The 17163-nt window shown below is 40.7% G+C and overlaps 1 protein-coding gene across 4 annotated transcripts in view; it reads right to left on the bottom strand.

The window, feature by feature from the left end:
• RASGEF1B (RasGEF domain family member 1B) overlaps positions 1-17163 on the bottom strand; it is a 35588-nt gene that overhangs the window by 8077 nt on the left and 10348 nt on the right. For all 4 annotated transcript variants that reach the window (XM_007438467.4, XM_007438468.4, XM_088133138.1 and 1 more), the window contains exons 2-6: positions 14273-14455; positions 9857-9979; positions 8611-8748; positions 1029-1241; positions 834-908 (exon numbers count right to left, since the gene is read on the bottom strand). In XM_007438467.4, the coding sequence (XP_007438529.1) occupies positions 834-908; positions 1029-1241; positions 8611-8748; positions 9857-9979; positions 14273-14449 (726 nt within the window). In that variant the 5' untranslated portion in view covers positions 14450-14455. The remainder of the gene's footprint in view (positions 1-833; positions 909-1028; positions 1242-8610; positions 8749-9856; positions 9980-14272; positions 14456-17163) is intronic.

Below are 17163 nucleotides of genomic sequence, written 5' to 3'. Positions count from 1 at the left end.
GAAGGAAACAAAAAATAGGTGTTCACTTCTCACCACACAAGTTTCATGAAGTGGCAGCACCTGGCCAAGCCAGTCTGGGCTCAGAAACGAAACAGGGCTGATCATGATTGATTCTGCAAGGGGGAACCATTAGAAGATCCTGGGACCATTCATTACCTTGGAAAGTTGAAGAAACATGCCAGGAAACAGCAATGGTAAACCATCCTATGATATTGCAAATAATAATAATAATAAAATACTACAGCAAACTAGTAGCATCAGTCAGAAGATCCAGTTATCCAACAGACGTACCTCTTCCCTGTACAGTATGTCTCCTCTATATTATGCAACTCTCTGCAGCAAATCCTACTCAACTAGTTCCTCTTTAGACACGTTGGCACTGCAACACCCATCATCAATGGGTAACGGCATGCTGGCTGAGAATTGTAGTCTCAACAGATCTGGAGAGTGCCAGAATGAGGATGCCCACTTTAAAAGCTAAACTGGAAAAACCCATTAGAGATCAGGGACACATTTACTGGGTAAATATTTTAATGCAAATTTACCCATGTGCACTTTCTGAATCTATAATATGCCAACTGACATCATTTTGTACTGAAATCCATATTTAACTTGCACAAAAGTGCATCATTTGGGGAGTAATTCTTGCAAAAATGTGTACACTAAGATACATGTACGAAAATACATAGAATTTTGAGAGAGTTTAAGAAAAGTGAAAATAATGAGTAAAGGGGTTGGCAGAAATGAAAATTGGAGTAAAAGCAAACTGCACTGGTTCATCCAATCCCAGTCAGCAATTTTCACAACAGTTTATAATTGTTCCTGCTACTCACCTTGTCATTGTCCAGTGGATCCTTTTGTACAAACGCTTGGACAAATTCTTGTGGTCCAATGTAACTAAGTCTCTCCTGAAAGAAAGGAAGAAAAATTCCACTGCATGGTCAAAGTTCATCCTCAAAGAAGACCACTGAGAAAAGTGATCAGACAACAGTAAGATACAGTTGGGGGAGGTGGGGGAATAAACTCACAAACTCTATGTGAGTCAGTTGCTGGGCTAACATGTAAGGATCACTGCAGACTGTGATGATATCCCGTTGGATGGCCTGGGGTTTGGTCTTTAAAACCGTCAGCCTATCCGTTGAAGTTGCATTGATTTTTGCAAGGACTTCCTCATACTGGTTAAGTGAGGCCAGCTTACGAATGAGGCCCTGGATAATTTGCTGTACGTTTTTCCGATACGTCTGTCAATGGAAAGAGAAACAATGAAAGAGATCATCACTTTTGAATATTTGGAATGCTTTCGGTGGGCAGAGTTTACATATAACACTATGTCACAAAATGTCTTCTACTCGTGCGATCATAGTTTACTGGTTTACAACCAAGGAGAATTGGAAACCACAATCTGTTGATGATTTCTCCGTCAGCAATCATGACTTGTAGCTGTATCTAAACCCAGAGTTCTGTTTTACCTCCAACTTTTTATGCATTGGGATTTTCTTCTTCTTGGAACTAGCAGAAGAAATACAGAAAACTAACTAAAAATGGTGAGCTAACTATACTTTGACTAGCTTGGTCAGCAAACAACAGTTAAATCAAATCCTTTTTTAACATGATATGCAGTCTTCTCATTATCTTCAGACAGTGCTATAGGTGCTACTTTCTTCACATAGAAAGGGGTAGAAAACGAAAACTGAGAAGTCATAATGAAGATAAATGTCAACCTAGGACTTCCCAATTTGTGGGCAGGGGTGCTATGTTTCTTGCTCTGCAGACACAACCAATACCTCAGGTTTCTTAGGACTCTTGGTCAGAATCCCGACCCTGTGGCTTCTGTGGCCACAGTGGTTTGATTGCATAACTGCAAGGGAAAATCCTCAGCCGAATGCGCTGTTAATAAGTATCAAAACTCTCAACTGTGAAATGAGGAGTGATATTTTTCTAAATCACTTGAGTCTCTGAGGTCATTTTTTTAAAAAATGAATTTGCAAGTTCCTTGTACCCTGCTGAGTTCCTCCACCTGAACCTACTAAATTCCATTAAAGCTGAGAAGGAGGAAGAGAGTCAGCAGGACAGCAGGTACAAAGGCCAGGTTTTACCAAATATAAAAGTTGGGAGTTCTGGGAATCGCCATCCCAGGTAGGGGACAACAACAATGAATCCAGTCTATTTATTTTTGCACCTGCAGGAAATGCTGTGGTATACCCGTTATTGTAAACAAAGAAGAGCAAAACTATGATACTCCTGCAGCAATTCCCTTTTAGTCCTTCCATACTAGGGGCACATGATGACCCCCCCCCCCAACCAAGCTATTCTGAGTCAACGGGCATAGCTGGATCATATTATGGTGGTGTTTCTCAACCTTGGCAACTTTAGGAGGTGTGGACTTCAACTCCCAGAATTCCTCAGCCAGCATTGCTGCCTGGGGAATTCTGGGAGTTGAAGTCCACACCTCTTAAAGTTGCTAAGGTTGAGAAACATGGTATTATAGGCACTCTCACAAAATGGCTACTAAAGTGGATGCAACTAATGATAATCAGTTTTATTCTCTGTTCTATTTTGATTTTTATATTTTTAATGTATTTATTGACATTTTCTAGCTTTGTTGTATGCTGCCAAGGGTTGCCTGTGATGAGATGGGTGGCTATATAAATTGGTTTAATAAATAATAAATAAAACATTTGTTCTGGAGAAAACAATATTATGCTTTGAAGCTGGCCTTTTGCTATGCAGAACACAAGTTCCCGATGTAAATGTTTTTTATGAATACAATCTTTAAAAAAAAAAAATGGATGCAGAGAACCAAGCAGATAGAAAGGGAGCTAAAACAGAGATCCAGAATTAAATTTACTTCTGGCTCATCTGCACTGTGTCTTTGTACTATGCTATGAAAAATATGGTTTGTAAGCCTATCCCTTTAAAAAAGGAAAAAGTGGGGGTAGAAACTAAAGCAACCGAAAGAAAAGGAAATGCGTACAATCAGGTTGTCCACTATAAGAAGCACACACAGGCTCTTCCAGTAAAAACCACAACTTCAATTTTCTTTTTCTGGCTTAACCTCTTCCTTCAACAGACTTAGCTTGTGGCTATGTGACTAAATTGTTTGGGCAAGCTGAATTTCCAACCCAACTGACTTTCCAGCATTTTTGAGGCTATGATGCAACTTTAACAAGAAACCATAAAACTTGTGGAGGATAAACTTCTAATTTACAACTATGCAAGTGTATGTCTATGTGTGAGAGAGTGGATATAAAAATCAAGTACTTTTCAGATTTCTATTCCTAAATCAAAACTCGCTTTTTAAAAAAAATATAAACTTCTGATTAAAGGTTGGGATCAAACTGAAAAGACAACCAAAGGCTTGTATTTATCTCCTCGAAAGGCATCCAAAGACCTTGATGGATTGGGGAACCATAACAGGTGATGTCTTTCATGCTATGCATACACACAGGGTGCCTATAGGCAAAGAATGAACGTATATCATATCTGAACTTCTGAAAAAAGGATACTATGGATGCGGGCAATTTATTTGCTTTTGTTTCTTTCACTCCCCCTACCTCCTCCCTGAACACATTCTGCCTCTCATGCCCTAAAGCAGTGTTTCTCAACCTCAGAAACCTGAAGATGTGTGGACTTCAACTCGCAGAATCCCCCAGCCAACCATGTTGAAGTCTACCCGTCTTCAGGTTGCCAAGGCTGAGAAACACTGATCTATGGCTTCACAGTTGTTAGTCTCAGCTGGAGCCTGGCTAGTGGCCCACAGATTTGACAGAACTTTAATCCTTGATCTCTGCTGAGGTTGACAAACACTGCCCTAGATGGACAGATCCAACTGAAGGAGACATTAGTTTGGCACTAAAGCAGCGTTCACCATTATGGCAAGAACAACAACAACAAAAATATCTGAATAATGAGGGTAATAGGCTTTCCTCTTTTTTTTTCTCCCAAACCCAAACCAAAAAATACATACAACAATATCCAGTCACAATTCCCTCTTAATGCCAGGCGTATGTGACAACTGGTTATGGTTGTTACTCAACTGTAATGAGGGAAAGAAAATCTAAATGCACCTGCACACATGCCTTTCTATTTTATACTGATATGAAAAAGAAGGTCAAGGTTCAGCCCTGGTTTTGCTCTGTTCTCAACCTAACTAAACCAGCGACAACATGAAAGACTATCATACGGAGAGCTGACACCTGAGTACAGCATCTCTTTGTTTCAGTCTAAGAGCCTGAATTACAAGATGGGCTGCTTCTTCTACCATTCCACAGTGTGGGTCTTGAAGCCCTCAATTTTGCCTCTTTGAGGAGAGAGAAACTTTACCTTTTCTAGGGGACCAGGCTCAGACCAGGGTCACACACACTGGCAGCAGCTTTCCTATTTGGGCCACCTTCCTAAAGTTCAGAATTAAATTGTCTATGAGGGAAACCATTAGGTTTCAGTCCAGCAGGAAAGAAACATGTCAGAAAGCAATTGATTGGAATGTTTATTCTGGCACTGCTTTCAATGCTGAATAAAAAGTCCAGGATGCTGAAATACATGTTCTACCATTCTCTCAGGACTTGATGTTTTCTCTTCTCCCACAACCTGTATGTTCTTGAGGTCCTGGGAAAACTGACTTTGTCTGTCTCTATCTTTCTTAGGAGACACTTGGTCCCCCAACTCAGCTGCTGAAGAGGGAGAGACAATAATTTGCACAGTGCAATAAAAAATCACCACTTACAAACAGATAGTGATGGAGGTGGAGAACCATCAGAACAGAAAGGGAGATAGCCACAAAGGAACAAGACAGACATGGCAGCTGGTGGTGTTCAGTCATATAGGACAATGAAGACAGTTGTATCAGGAGAAGGATGGGGGTGGTAAGGTTCATTTTTTGCTCACTAATTTTGTGCTCCAATTTTCCTTTCCATTTATTTTGTGTCTTCCAACTTTTTTTGACAAGTGGTCTCAGGACAGAACAATGGCAAGCACCTCTCTTGCCTCACTCTCTGGTCTGTAGGTAGGACAGCTGAGAAGGAAGGCTAAGGTCTCCTTGTCCAACCCACTGTACTCTTGGGGTGGCTCCAGAATGCAGGTGTTACTGCAGATGTTATTTTAGCTGGAAGCTACATGTCAATGTAGGGGAAAGTGTTCACCCCATTTCTTCTATCACACTTGTTCTGCTGATGAGAGAGCCAGGGTCTTGGCCTGAGAACACTGCCCAGCTACCTCAACAACAGCTATGCATGGTGGAATCTCAGACACCTGCAGGCTACTAAAAAATCCAGATAGACAGACTGACGGAGCAGAAAACATGATGCTTCTGGGGATATGATAACCTTAGTCAAAAAGGAGAATATTCAGTTCCTAGATTAAAAAAGAAGAAAGCATAAAACTATGAAGGAAGACTTGATGGAAAATATGTTCTTAGCAACACAACATTCCTGTCCTGATCTGCAATGCAGTGCGATGGACACAAGGTCACAGTTTACTTTTCCAAGGGAATTGCTAGCCAATATCACAAATAATTTATGGCACTCCAAATTGTATTGCAATATTGGCTTTTCCATTTCTTTTTTTAAATCTGTTTTTCAGTATGCAAACACAGAAGCACTTATTTAAAATTGCATATGGATTGCCCATGGACAAAACAACCCTCTCAAGGTGGCTTGAAAGTTTAGAAATTACCAAAGATAAACAATAAAAATCCTTCTAACAGCTTAATAACTATAACCGAAAGCCAATTCATAGGATCAAAGCCAACAAGTACAAACCTTAAGGTCAAGCATTTATTAAAACAACTGCCACTACACAGTCCCAGAAGTAGTTCACTGAAAATAAATTTGTCTCCAGATCACTTATGGATGAAAGAGATCTAATATGACAATTTCTCCTCTTCCATCCTCTTTAAATCCTTTGAGCAGCAGGCTTTTCTGAGCTGGCATTCCACCTAACAAGGTAATATGGGGGCTGGAGAGACAGAAAGTAGACCCCCATTGTTCTTCCTTTGTACTGTGCTTGGTTGGCCAACTACATATTTAACTTCCATTCTTGTCCTACACTTTTGTGTCGTCACTGTTACAGTCCCATTAAATGCAATGACTGCAGCCCCCCCCCCCAAGTTCCCTGCCATATATTAAACCACACCTTCCCAAAATCACGCATAAGACCTTAGACATATCACACGAGACTTTGCATAAATATTGATGAACTTATGAGATGTCATTTGGTGGACTTTTAAGATGTTGGGTGGAGAAAGTTGATGTGGTGAGAAAAGTACCCTACCATACACATGTGAGATGCATTTACTACCAACCCTATAAGATGCCCCCAACGTATTTGAACTGCTTAAAGTACCCTTGTAATAAAACATTCACAAAAAGTTGAACTGACCCTGAGTGTCTTAATTCAGGAGCAAACAGTCTTCTTTGCCCATGGAAGCCCTTGAATGTTCATGTCGTTCAACAATCTTATTATAAATTGCATCTCTACAAAGCCCTTGGTTACTTCAATCCAAACCTCAATGTAGCAAAGGATACCTAGCTAAATTGATCTGGAAATGACCTCTGCTTGGAACTTTAAAGACATACTTAATATTGGACTGGACTTACTGAGTTTGAACATTTATAAAATAGTTTAATATATACTCAACTGGGGAATAACTGTTTTTCCCCAGTTATACATAGCTTTTAAAGTTTTCTGTCTGATTGCCCATCTATTTGTAAGTAAATCTCATGGAAAGGTGATGGGGAATAATTAGTCTAAGGATTGGATTCTAGATATACTAACTCTGTTTTAAAAGCATGCACTCATTCCTTTCAAGGACATGCAGGAACTAACTTACTAGGGATTCTTTAGATAGCAGCTGAAAGATTCCTTATAATCTCTACTGAGGTGATGTTTGGAACATGATGAATATTAATAAGACTTATGTTTGAAATGTTCGAGTTTTCAATGTCATTCTGTTAAAATCCTTCCTTCCTTGAGAGATGGAACCAATCCATGAGTTCTAGTGACATTTATTATAGGTAGAATAGAGAAGGTAGGATATCAAAATCCAAGAAAATAATACACACCGACACACAGAAAGGCCTCCTCTTCTACTCACTGGGGCCCCCTAAGGTCATTTGACAGCCACCGATATGGCTTGTGGAAGGGGAAAGAATCATTTAGGTTGGAAGACGGGCAGGGAAAGGCCCAAAGGGATTCCAAAAATGGATCGCCCACTTAGAAAGGTTAGAGGGGAGGAGAAAGACTGGATAAACCAAGATAGAAAGACTGGAAATGTGGAAAACAGCCTTAAAAGTTGACGGAGAACAAAGGAGTCATAACTACCCCATGCTGCCAAGTTCTAGAAACTAAGTTGCCACAAACATTTGATACCTAGGTTTTTCACCCAGGATTAAAGCTGATGCCACTTTCAAGTAGCCTCCTCCAGCCTGTTGCCCTCCAGATATGCTGTGTTTCAATTCCCAGAATCCTTTGCTACACTGGATTCTGAGAATTGAAGCCCAGTATATCTGGAAGATACTAGGATTGGGAAAAGCTGCCTTTAACTGTCATCCTTAAAAAAAGTACTTCTGTATTTTCCTAGCTCAGAATAATGGGTGGGCAGTTTCCTTGTGATTATGGAATATTCCAGCTATTGCCTCCAACACCCTCTCCTCACATCGACAAGAGTTATCTATGTTTGTATAATACCACAAGCAGACAATGACTCACGGTGGTTTACAACAATTAAAACAACACAAAACATCAAATGCACAACAGTAAAAGAGTTACACAATGATTGTACAAGCTCAATATGCTTGCATACAATGAAAAAAAATAGAAAAATAGTGACCAACCCTTCAGACACCATAATCTGTCACCAGTGGCCAGCCTTATGCAATGATGCCAAGCACGGTAACAACTAAACTTCTAGGGGCCACAGTGGAAAAGCATGTGCCATCCAGCTGGGGTGAATTCATAGTTCCATGTGGGAATACCCTAGGATTCCACTCCATCTATATGCAACCTATTTATTCAAGTCAGGGAATCCCACTGCATCTATATTCAGAAAACTGTACAGCACATACACATATACGTACTTATCACACTATTATTTTTTGGGGTAAGCAGCTTTATGCAAGAGTAAGAAATTAAAGAAACAAGTTGAGAAAAGGAATGGAAGCTAAATCTAGTTTACTGCCCACAAAAATGGACGTGAGGTAGAAAAGTTTGTCTGACGTAAGTGTCTATATCATATACCCTCTGACAAAGCTTAGAGAGGCGTTTACAACATCAGAAAACCAAAAATTAACCAAAATTGTTTTGAAGAAATGAGAGTGACAGGTGGATCCAAAGCAAGCATCCATTTTGCTTCTTTGGGGACTCACACAAATTTGCAATGACTTGGCTAGAGAGCTATCAGTAATTAGAAAACCGTTGAACTGGATTTTGCATTCCCTGAACACAGCAATGTACGTTTTATTACAACCTATCATGGTTGACATGCACCACTTTTGCTGCCCTTCCATATGATCATTCCCACTGCTACAGCAATAGCATCGAAGACCCCTGAAATTCTACTTCTAGATATATTCTGCAAAGTCATCAGAATTAACCATTCCTCACCCCAAGACTCACCTCATCTGTACTGGCTATTCGATGGGCCAGTTCTTTTAGATTTCTCATCATGCGCTCATCCCGAAAATCATATGGAAATGTCTCCGTCCACTCTGCCAATAGCTGCAGGACTTTGGGGGCAATTTTCCGTAACCGGCTCTGGAGAGAAAGATAAACAAAAGAGATAGGTAAGTGATTACAGGGCTGATTTGGGGAATCTCCATGAAACTTGGGCAGAATATAGGTGTTTATTACTGCATACCAGGATATGTGACATGACGGTGTCAAACGGGGGGGGGGGAGGGGAAGGGGGGGACAAATCAATTCTTGATTTTGAATTGAGGCTACTGATTCTACCCTGCTGCTTAGTAGATAAATCCAAATTAAAGCACCCCTGGCAAATGGTTTCCCAGCCTCTGCATGAACATTTCCAGGGAAAGGGATGCCCACCCATATCTCTGATAGAAGCTTTCACTATTGAATTGTTTTTGCATTAAGATTTTTCTCCCCTAACATTCCATTGGAATGAGTCCTCCTTTTAAAATAAATAAATCTATTATTCCTTGTCCTGCATTTTGGGGTTATATAGAAGCAGTTCTTGGCCTTCTTCTGTGTGACATCCCTTTGGGTATCTATGTATCACATCTCCAATCCATCACCATTTCCTGTGGTGAAATGCTCCTAATTTCCCCAATCTGTCTTTCAAGAATCTAAGTTTCCAGTCTTCTGATCATTGGCTTTGTCCTTCTCACACCCTTTCCAGTTTGTCTATGTCCTTCTTAAAATGGACCACAAATAATACTCAAGGTGATAACTGCGCTCAGCTAGACCAGGGAACAGCCAGCTTCAATTTAATTGGGTTCAAACTCCCCATTCGAGGAACAGAACGTTCCACGTTTCCTTGGAATATTCCATTTTTCTCCCAGAATGCATTGATTTGGCCATTCCTGGAACATTTTCTCCCTAGCATGTTGAATTCTGCATATCTCTACTGCAAATTCCCAGAGCCATAATCCTCACTGGCTCTCAGTGAGTCTATCTTGCAAGGCTGTTCTGAGAATTAGAAAGAACTATATTCATAAGAGTGAACTCCTTGGAACAAAGGGGGCTTATACATTTAACTAGCCAACATCATACACCATTAGCCTCAATCTATTTGGAGTTCAGGGTCAGTGTATTGAGGAAGCCTAAGTTTCTAATCTGTCTTTCTCCTCTGTACTCAGGCATGGCACAGGGCTAAATTCCGACGACTCGGTGAGCCACTTACTTGATCAGCCGCAAGCTCCGCTCGCCTCTGCTGCTCGGTACAGAGATGGCAGACTTTTGCCATTAGTTCATAAGGGTGCACAAAAAGCCGAGAGCTGAGCAGAAAAGTAAAGATGTACGTTCTCTATAAGTGAGAGAGAGATTCTGATCAGGCAAGGCAAAAGGCAAAGGAGGGCATGTTACTCACGTGTATCGACAATCCTTGTGCACAGTTGGGTGCACAGTTTTGACACTTTGATTTCGGGCTAAGCACATACCTCCATTGTGATCTTACCCAGTGACCTCAGGTAAACTACTTATGATGAAAGGGTCTCCCTTAAGGAACTAATGCAGCAGAAAATGTGCATAGTGAAAAGTGGACCCCAGAGAGCTCTTATATTTCTGCTTTCTACTGCTGGATTGCCATTTCCAAAAGAAAACATCCCAGATGACTTGCTTTAGCACACCATTGGCTTGGAAACTGGCTCTCTTCAATTCGCTTCTTTCCAAGTAAATAAAGTTATGATCCCTACTTTCAATCTCAGTTCTTCTGCAGAAGAAGCACACTTTTTCCTTATCTTGATATCTGGCTCCCCCGTAGCCCTTAAAATTAAGCATAATAAGGGACACTGACTCAGGAAGAGCAGAAGATGAAATGGAGCAACACAGGGCCAAATTTACCATCTCAGATTTTTGACAGAATTGGTAGGCATCACTCTAACTTGCAGCTATTTCTCAGGGTACAAAACAGACTGCATGAATTATACAATTCATTCTCTGTGAAACCAATTCAGCCCTCAAGAATGTATTTTATCTTAATCCAGCCAGGCCCAAAATGGTCTTAACAGAGTAGGACCTGGAAGCCTCATCTAACAAGATGCTCTTTATACCAGGCCAGCAGTGAGCAACCCAAGAAGCCACCTACCAGCTCCTGCAAACCTACTAAAACAATCCCAGCAATTTACTTGGTAAACAACCTGACAAATTCTACATTCAACAAATTTGTATCAGGCATCATTTTCTCAATAAAGTGAGACAATGGATTGCAACCCTCCCTGCAACTTTCCAACATGGAATGTTTGTTGCTTGAAGGTCATCAACCAGTCAATCACAGGATGGAAAATTCCATCAGACTTCTGGAGTTCAACCAACCTCATATGAGTTATCAAGAAGGGTGTTAATCAGTTTATTTGACTGCTTCCATGTGTGAGCATGAATCAGCTTTGAAAGGCAACAGGAGTGTTCTGAAGATATTGTACAACTTATTGAGTAATTAATATCAGTGGAGTCAAGCACATCATTTCCACTTTAAGGAAACCTAAGGTGGAAATAACTCAGCACATTCCTGAAGATCTGCTGTTTAGTTCAAAGACAAATTAGATAAGTATCTATTTGTGATTGGTATCCAGTTTTGATTATGCAGCTGGCATAATCAAAGCTAGTACACAGAACATGAGTCAGCAATAGGTATTCACATCTGTTCGGACCTTGGGACCTCCACTTCACTGAAGTATGGCATCTGCAACCTCCAAAAAAATAATTAATGGGATGGCCCAAATCCCCTAATATTGTTAAACCTCACATACTTTGATAGTTTTGCATCATATCTGAGTGAGATTACTAGAATTCCATGAGAGTTGGTGAACCCATGAAATTTGGGCCATTTTTAAGTAGTGGTAAGGATCCACCCAAGCCATCATTTGATGATGATGATGATATAGTGGGTTTAAAATGTTGTCAGTGTTAACACAGAACCTACATCCATTCGGCCCATGCAGATCGCAACTAATCCATCTTGTAGAACTGAGGTGCTCCACCTCTGTGAAGCATCAATGCATAGCTAATCAAACTTCATAGAGACCTTACTTTCCCAGAGTCCTTCTACACATGTTCCTTTACCACCTGAAAGCAAGTAGAGCAGCCCCTTTTGAAACTTCACAATATCACTTCAATCAAAGCAAAGGTATGCCTGCCTTCAGACATATGCATTATTGAAAACCACATATCGAGGGACAATAGCACTTGGCCTACAAGAAGAAAGTTCCAAGAGTAGGGAATAGTTGTAACTCAGGATTGAATGGTTGGGTTCTTAGTGTTCTCTGATCTTGGTTGTTTTCCTGAAGACATTCTTTATCAGGCTAGGTAACACCATCAGTGTGCAGGAGAATGGAGGTTGCCAGCTGTTTATAGCTTGGATTACTATATATAAAAATAATCAGTAAACTCCACTCCTCTGTGCACTGATGATGCTACCTGGCCTGGTAACAAAACCTCTGCAGGAAAACAACCAACTGAGAGAACTCTAAGAACCCAGCATAGAAGAAAATTACCCATAGTACATATTCTTTCCTTTTAAAAGTTTGGAGAAGATATACAGCAGGAGATTCTCACATGGCACTTTATCCTCATTAGAGTCTAGCATGGAGAAAAAAATCTCTGCCTCTTTCAAGCCTTTTTGGTATGCCTGATGATCGGGGGGAAAGGGAACAGGCTTGTGCTGAACTGAAGAGAGGACCACAATCTACATGTGGTCAGCTCATGTATAATTGATGTCATTAGGATTAATCCACAATTTAGACTGATGTCAACTTAGAAAGGTACTCCTCTTGAAGAATTTATCTACAGATTTTTTGACTATTTAGAAACAGTTCTCAGGAAATTTCTTGGCTGTGGAGTCATATTATCTCACATAATTTCTCAGGAAATTTCCTGGCATCACCCAGTTTCAGGACAAGAAAATGGTCATGTCTGAAGAGGTGTAGTCACCATATTGTCACCAGAATTACTATGCAGTAACTCTGTGTGTGTAAGAAAGGCATGACAGATGGAGTACATGAGTTCCACGCAAAGCAGACCAAACAGGCAGAAGAATTTGCTTTGGAAGATTTCAGTTTTTGTAGCATTTGGAATGAAGATTTCTAAGAAGACACAACAAAAAGTGTTTCTTAAAACATAAAGTGATTCTCATAACAAGAGATGGTTTCTATATGAACTGGATGAAAGGAAAGTAGTCAAATGGAATGATACCAAGCTGGGACTGCTCAGACCTTGTTTGAAATTACGAAAATAGATAGGAACTGTAGTATTTGGAGACATCACACAGAATGAGAAGACTTATCCCATCTCAATTCTTCTCAAACTCAAACCTAGCCTGGCCAGGTAGACTTTGCATTGGAAAAATGCAATACAAATTATAAACCTGCATTTGTTTTTTATCTGTCCTGAGTATCTCAATAAATAAGTACAAGTAGCACTAGAGGTATGATAAAGACCCTGTATAATTATCACCCTACTTGTGATCCTCCATGTGATGGTGTTTACAAAGCCATCTTGTCTTTTTAGCCACAGATTTTGAAACAATAGTTCCTAACACTAATGGTACAACACAAATGCTCTATGAACATGATAGCAATCAAAAAGCAACAGTACGAAAGGCCTGTAGGACCTTCCTATAGTATATCCCTGGCACAATCATAGCACTACAATTATCGTTGCAATGTTAGATAATATGATCATCTTCAGCTAAGTGACTTCATTTAGCTGACTTTGGCTGATCATAAAAGCTAAGTGGGGCCACCTCTGCTTAATATTTAGATGGGGGATCTCATAATCAGGGCTGCAGGTTAGAATGGGTAGTAAAAGAAAGCAAGCAAGCAATGGCCAACCATTTGTATATCTTGCCAAGAAAACTGCACGAATGTGTGCATGTACATTGCTAGAACTGAACTCAACTTGAGAGCAACCTTACTTTGATATGGAGGTGAGGTGGGGGAGGATCAACATTTTCTCCACCTCTCGTGGAAATCATACCCCTCTTCCCCAAGATACAGGAGAGTGAGAGACATTAATTTTGCATCCCAGTGTGGATCAGGAAAAATTATCTTGAGGCAACTTGCTTATCCTTTTCATCTTCCCAGCCCCAAAGACCATTTCCTCCTTGGGGCGAGGAAGGGAAAATACATCTTCACAGATGCATGCAGCTGCTTCTGGGCTGTCCAAGAAAATGATCAAAGAAACCACCTGCATCTGCAGCTGGCTTGATTTGGGGAAACTTTAAAGCCAGACATCAAGCACACCTGATGATGAAAACAGCACTCAACCAAGTCCCTTGGAGAAGAAGAGAGAGACGCAATCCAGACACAATGGCTCTTTTGCAATCTTTTCTCAAGAGCCTGGGATAGGGGGCAGCCCCACTGGAAACCTCAGGCAGTAAGCAAATGGGGAAAAAAGATGAAGCCACCCACTCATGATAATGCGACTCATTGTCAGAGATACTCAGCCCAGTTATGTCAAGAAAAACAGCATGAAACTGGAGCTGGCAGAACTTACTCTCCACAGAGGGCCAATCATTCCCCATAACGCACACACACCTTGCTATGCCTTCCACTTTTGACACAGCAGGGTGAGCTGATTTAATTTGCAAACAGAGCAGACTTACATCTGGGTAGTAATCAAGTGTGGGCACCAAGTGCTGGATGAGAGCTTCCAAAGATCCTGAGAGCAAGTTGTTGTCATGGTAATACAGCCCTTCACAGCTGTCCTCTTTGGACTGGAAAAGGTATCGGCTGTAGCCGCTGCTGTCAAACATCGCCGCAAAGGGAGGAGTCTGGGGCATACTTTCCTGAAGAAAAACAGTGACAAGAGAACATGGAGTCAGTTGGATGGTTTAAGGCTGTTGCCATATTGTAGCCCTTCTTCCCCTTTTATGGGGAGAAGCCATGAGACTTGGCAAACATTTGCCCCCAAACTAATAAGGTCAAAAAACTATATTAGGAATTCAGGTCTAGAAAGGTTGTTGTTATTATTCAACTTGCCAATGGAAGACAATATGTGTAGCTCAGGGTTGAACTGTGTAGTCCTTGGGGTTCTCTGAGCTTGGTTTTCTTCTTGCAAATGTTTCATTACCCGGCTAGGTAGCCGGGTAATGAAACATTTGCAAGAAGACAACCAAGCTCAGAGAACCCCAAGGACTATACACTATTCAACTTGATTATGTGCCATCAAGTTGGTTTTTAAAGATCCAACACAACATTAAGCAAATAGTTTTTTTTTTTTTGAGACCATGACCTCTTAATTGATTCATTTCATATCATCAGGTTTCTCCAAGGATATTTTGGACTAACGACTGTTACACTGAATTAACTATTTTTATCAACTCTCAAAGGAATCTTGAATTAGAGCAATTGCTCCTTGCTTAAATCATATTGCATACATTATGATGCCTGAGTTGTAGCTAAGTTTTCAGGTCAGAGATATGCTCTTTGAGAAATAATATTAAGTTCTCAAAGAACTCAACCAGTTTCTTTCAGCTATGTGGATTTGCAAAGTTCAAATCACAATTATAAAAGGGGTGTGCAAAGCATTCCAAGTTTGAAATGTCCTCTTTAAAATACATTCAAAGCGGTCAAAACATATTGTTTTGCCTTCAGAACAGCTGCTTTGCACTCAAAAGAGGGTATTTCAAATTCAAAACAGTTTGCATATCACTTCAGTACATTAAATTCAATTACAAATCAAGTCAAATCACAGCTACATTGATTTGTCTTGCTTTAGAGAGAAGTTGTGCAAACTATATTTGCATAGCATCATGTTGTAGGTATCCCATTGTGAGAACATGTTCCAATGCCAATGTTTGGAAAATCAAGTTTTTCTGGAAGCACAAGCTCATGTAACTAAAGCTACAGGCTTCAATTAGCTAAGGAAATATTCAAAAGATGTGCAATATTAACAAGGAACACAGCAGTGCTAATTCTTTATTGTAAGCAGTAAATAAAATATGCACGTTTGGCACATTTTTGTTCAAGAACAGAATAATGGAGCTCTTGTGTTGCTTTAGGCCCTTAGAACAGATAAATATTGTTTCTTTTTCCATCAATTCTTGAAATTTCTCCCCATCTCTCACTAAAATAAAAACTACATTATTGTTCCTAACAAAAAGCTGCAGTTCAAAGCAACTAGTGATGCGGCCTAGCTAGAACTTGGTTGGTAAAGGTAGAGACTCTCTCAAGTCTGGGATCTTTTTCAATTTCTGGGTCTTCTCTAGAGACCTGGAATCTCTAGAAGATGGTCTCCCATCCAAACCCTCACCAAGGCCTGCTTAGCTTCCAGGTTCAGAGAGAATCAGCAAAGTGATGCTCCCTGGTGAGACTCCTGGGCAGTGCATAACTGTATTTAAAGGGGCTTTTGGGGAGCCAGCTTATTCAGTGATTGTGCAGGATGTTCCCCTCATCTGGCTTTCTAACTTTATGTTTTACAGTTTAGGAGTGGTGAAGCTTTTCCACTCAAGGACTCATTCCCTTTAGTAATATGTTGCCCACTAGGCTTGTTTGCAGTAGGGCAGAAGACCCCATCTTCTAAAACAAGGTTAACAGCTTGTTAATGGAGCTTACTTTTTTTTTTTAGGGGCCCACATACAGCTGGCAAAATCAGGAGCACAAATAATTTTAGGGGAAAGGGGGGCATGACAGCAACAGGTAAGACAAAGCCTAAACTTTACCGCCATTCCCAGAAGTTCTGTCTTTCCAATTCCCCTAAGACATTCCTTCTACAACAGGGCTACATTGTTGCCTATCTGGGTTTTTTCCCCGACTGGTAGCAAGTCCTATTTAATCCAGATTTCCCCAATCTGGTGTCCCCCAGGTATGTTAGATTTCAACTCCCATTTTCCCTAGCCAACCATCAATCACTGATCTTCTCCCCAAATCTGCATGGAAGCTTGCACACTCTCAAAAACTGTGCACAACCCGTGACTTTCCACTCATCCTACATGGCCGTATCACAGCCATGCGGCAGAAAGAATGAATCAGCAATTCATTGGGAGCTTCCTTGAGTATTTCACAACACTTGCAGGCTGCTCCCTCACCTGTGGGATGATTGGTTAAAATGCCATATATAGGCATTTAGTCTACGTTCAAACCAATAAACAAGATGGGTCTCTATGTAAAGACTTCCAAAATTCAAAATGGCTCAAGGATTGGGCAAAACAGGTAAATCCAGACAGAATTCCAAAGTCTGAAGCTAGGATCTTGGGCTACTTCATCCCATCAGGAATGCATGCCCCCAAGGGTTTTCACCTGGAGTTCACAGCATTCAGACACAAGCGCTGTAGCTCAGTGGCAAAGCACTATGCAGCCCCTGGCTGAATCCTTGCCATAAGGAGACACCTATGGTCCGAAATAAGACCATCCTAAGCTACATGCACCAAGTACCTGACCTTCCCAAGTTTTTCTAGCTATACACACATGGGTTGTGACCTCTTCCTAGGCACATAGGGGGATGCCTAAGGACACCCACCCACAGCACAGCTGCCCCTCCACAATTAACCAGAGA

This window comes from Python bivittatus, unplaced genomic scaffold (assembly GCF_059951505.1).
Source record: "Python bivittatus isolate LINGU-HERP-01145 unplaced genomic scaffold, Pbiv_v1 ctg000070_np1212, whole genome shotgun sequence".
NCBI lineage: Eukaryota > Metazoa > Chordata > Lepidosauria > Squamata > Pythonidae > Python > Python bivittatus.
This window is presented reverse-complemented; position numbering and strand designations above follow the sequence as displayed.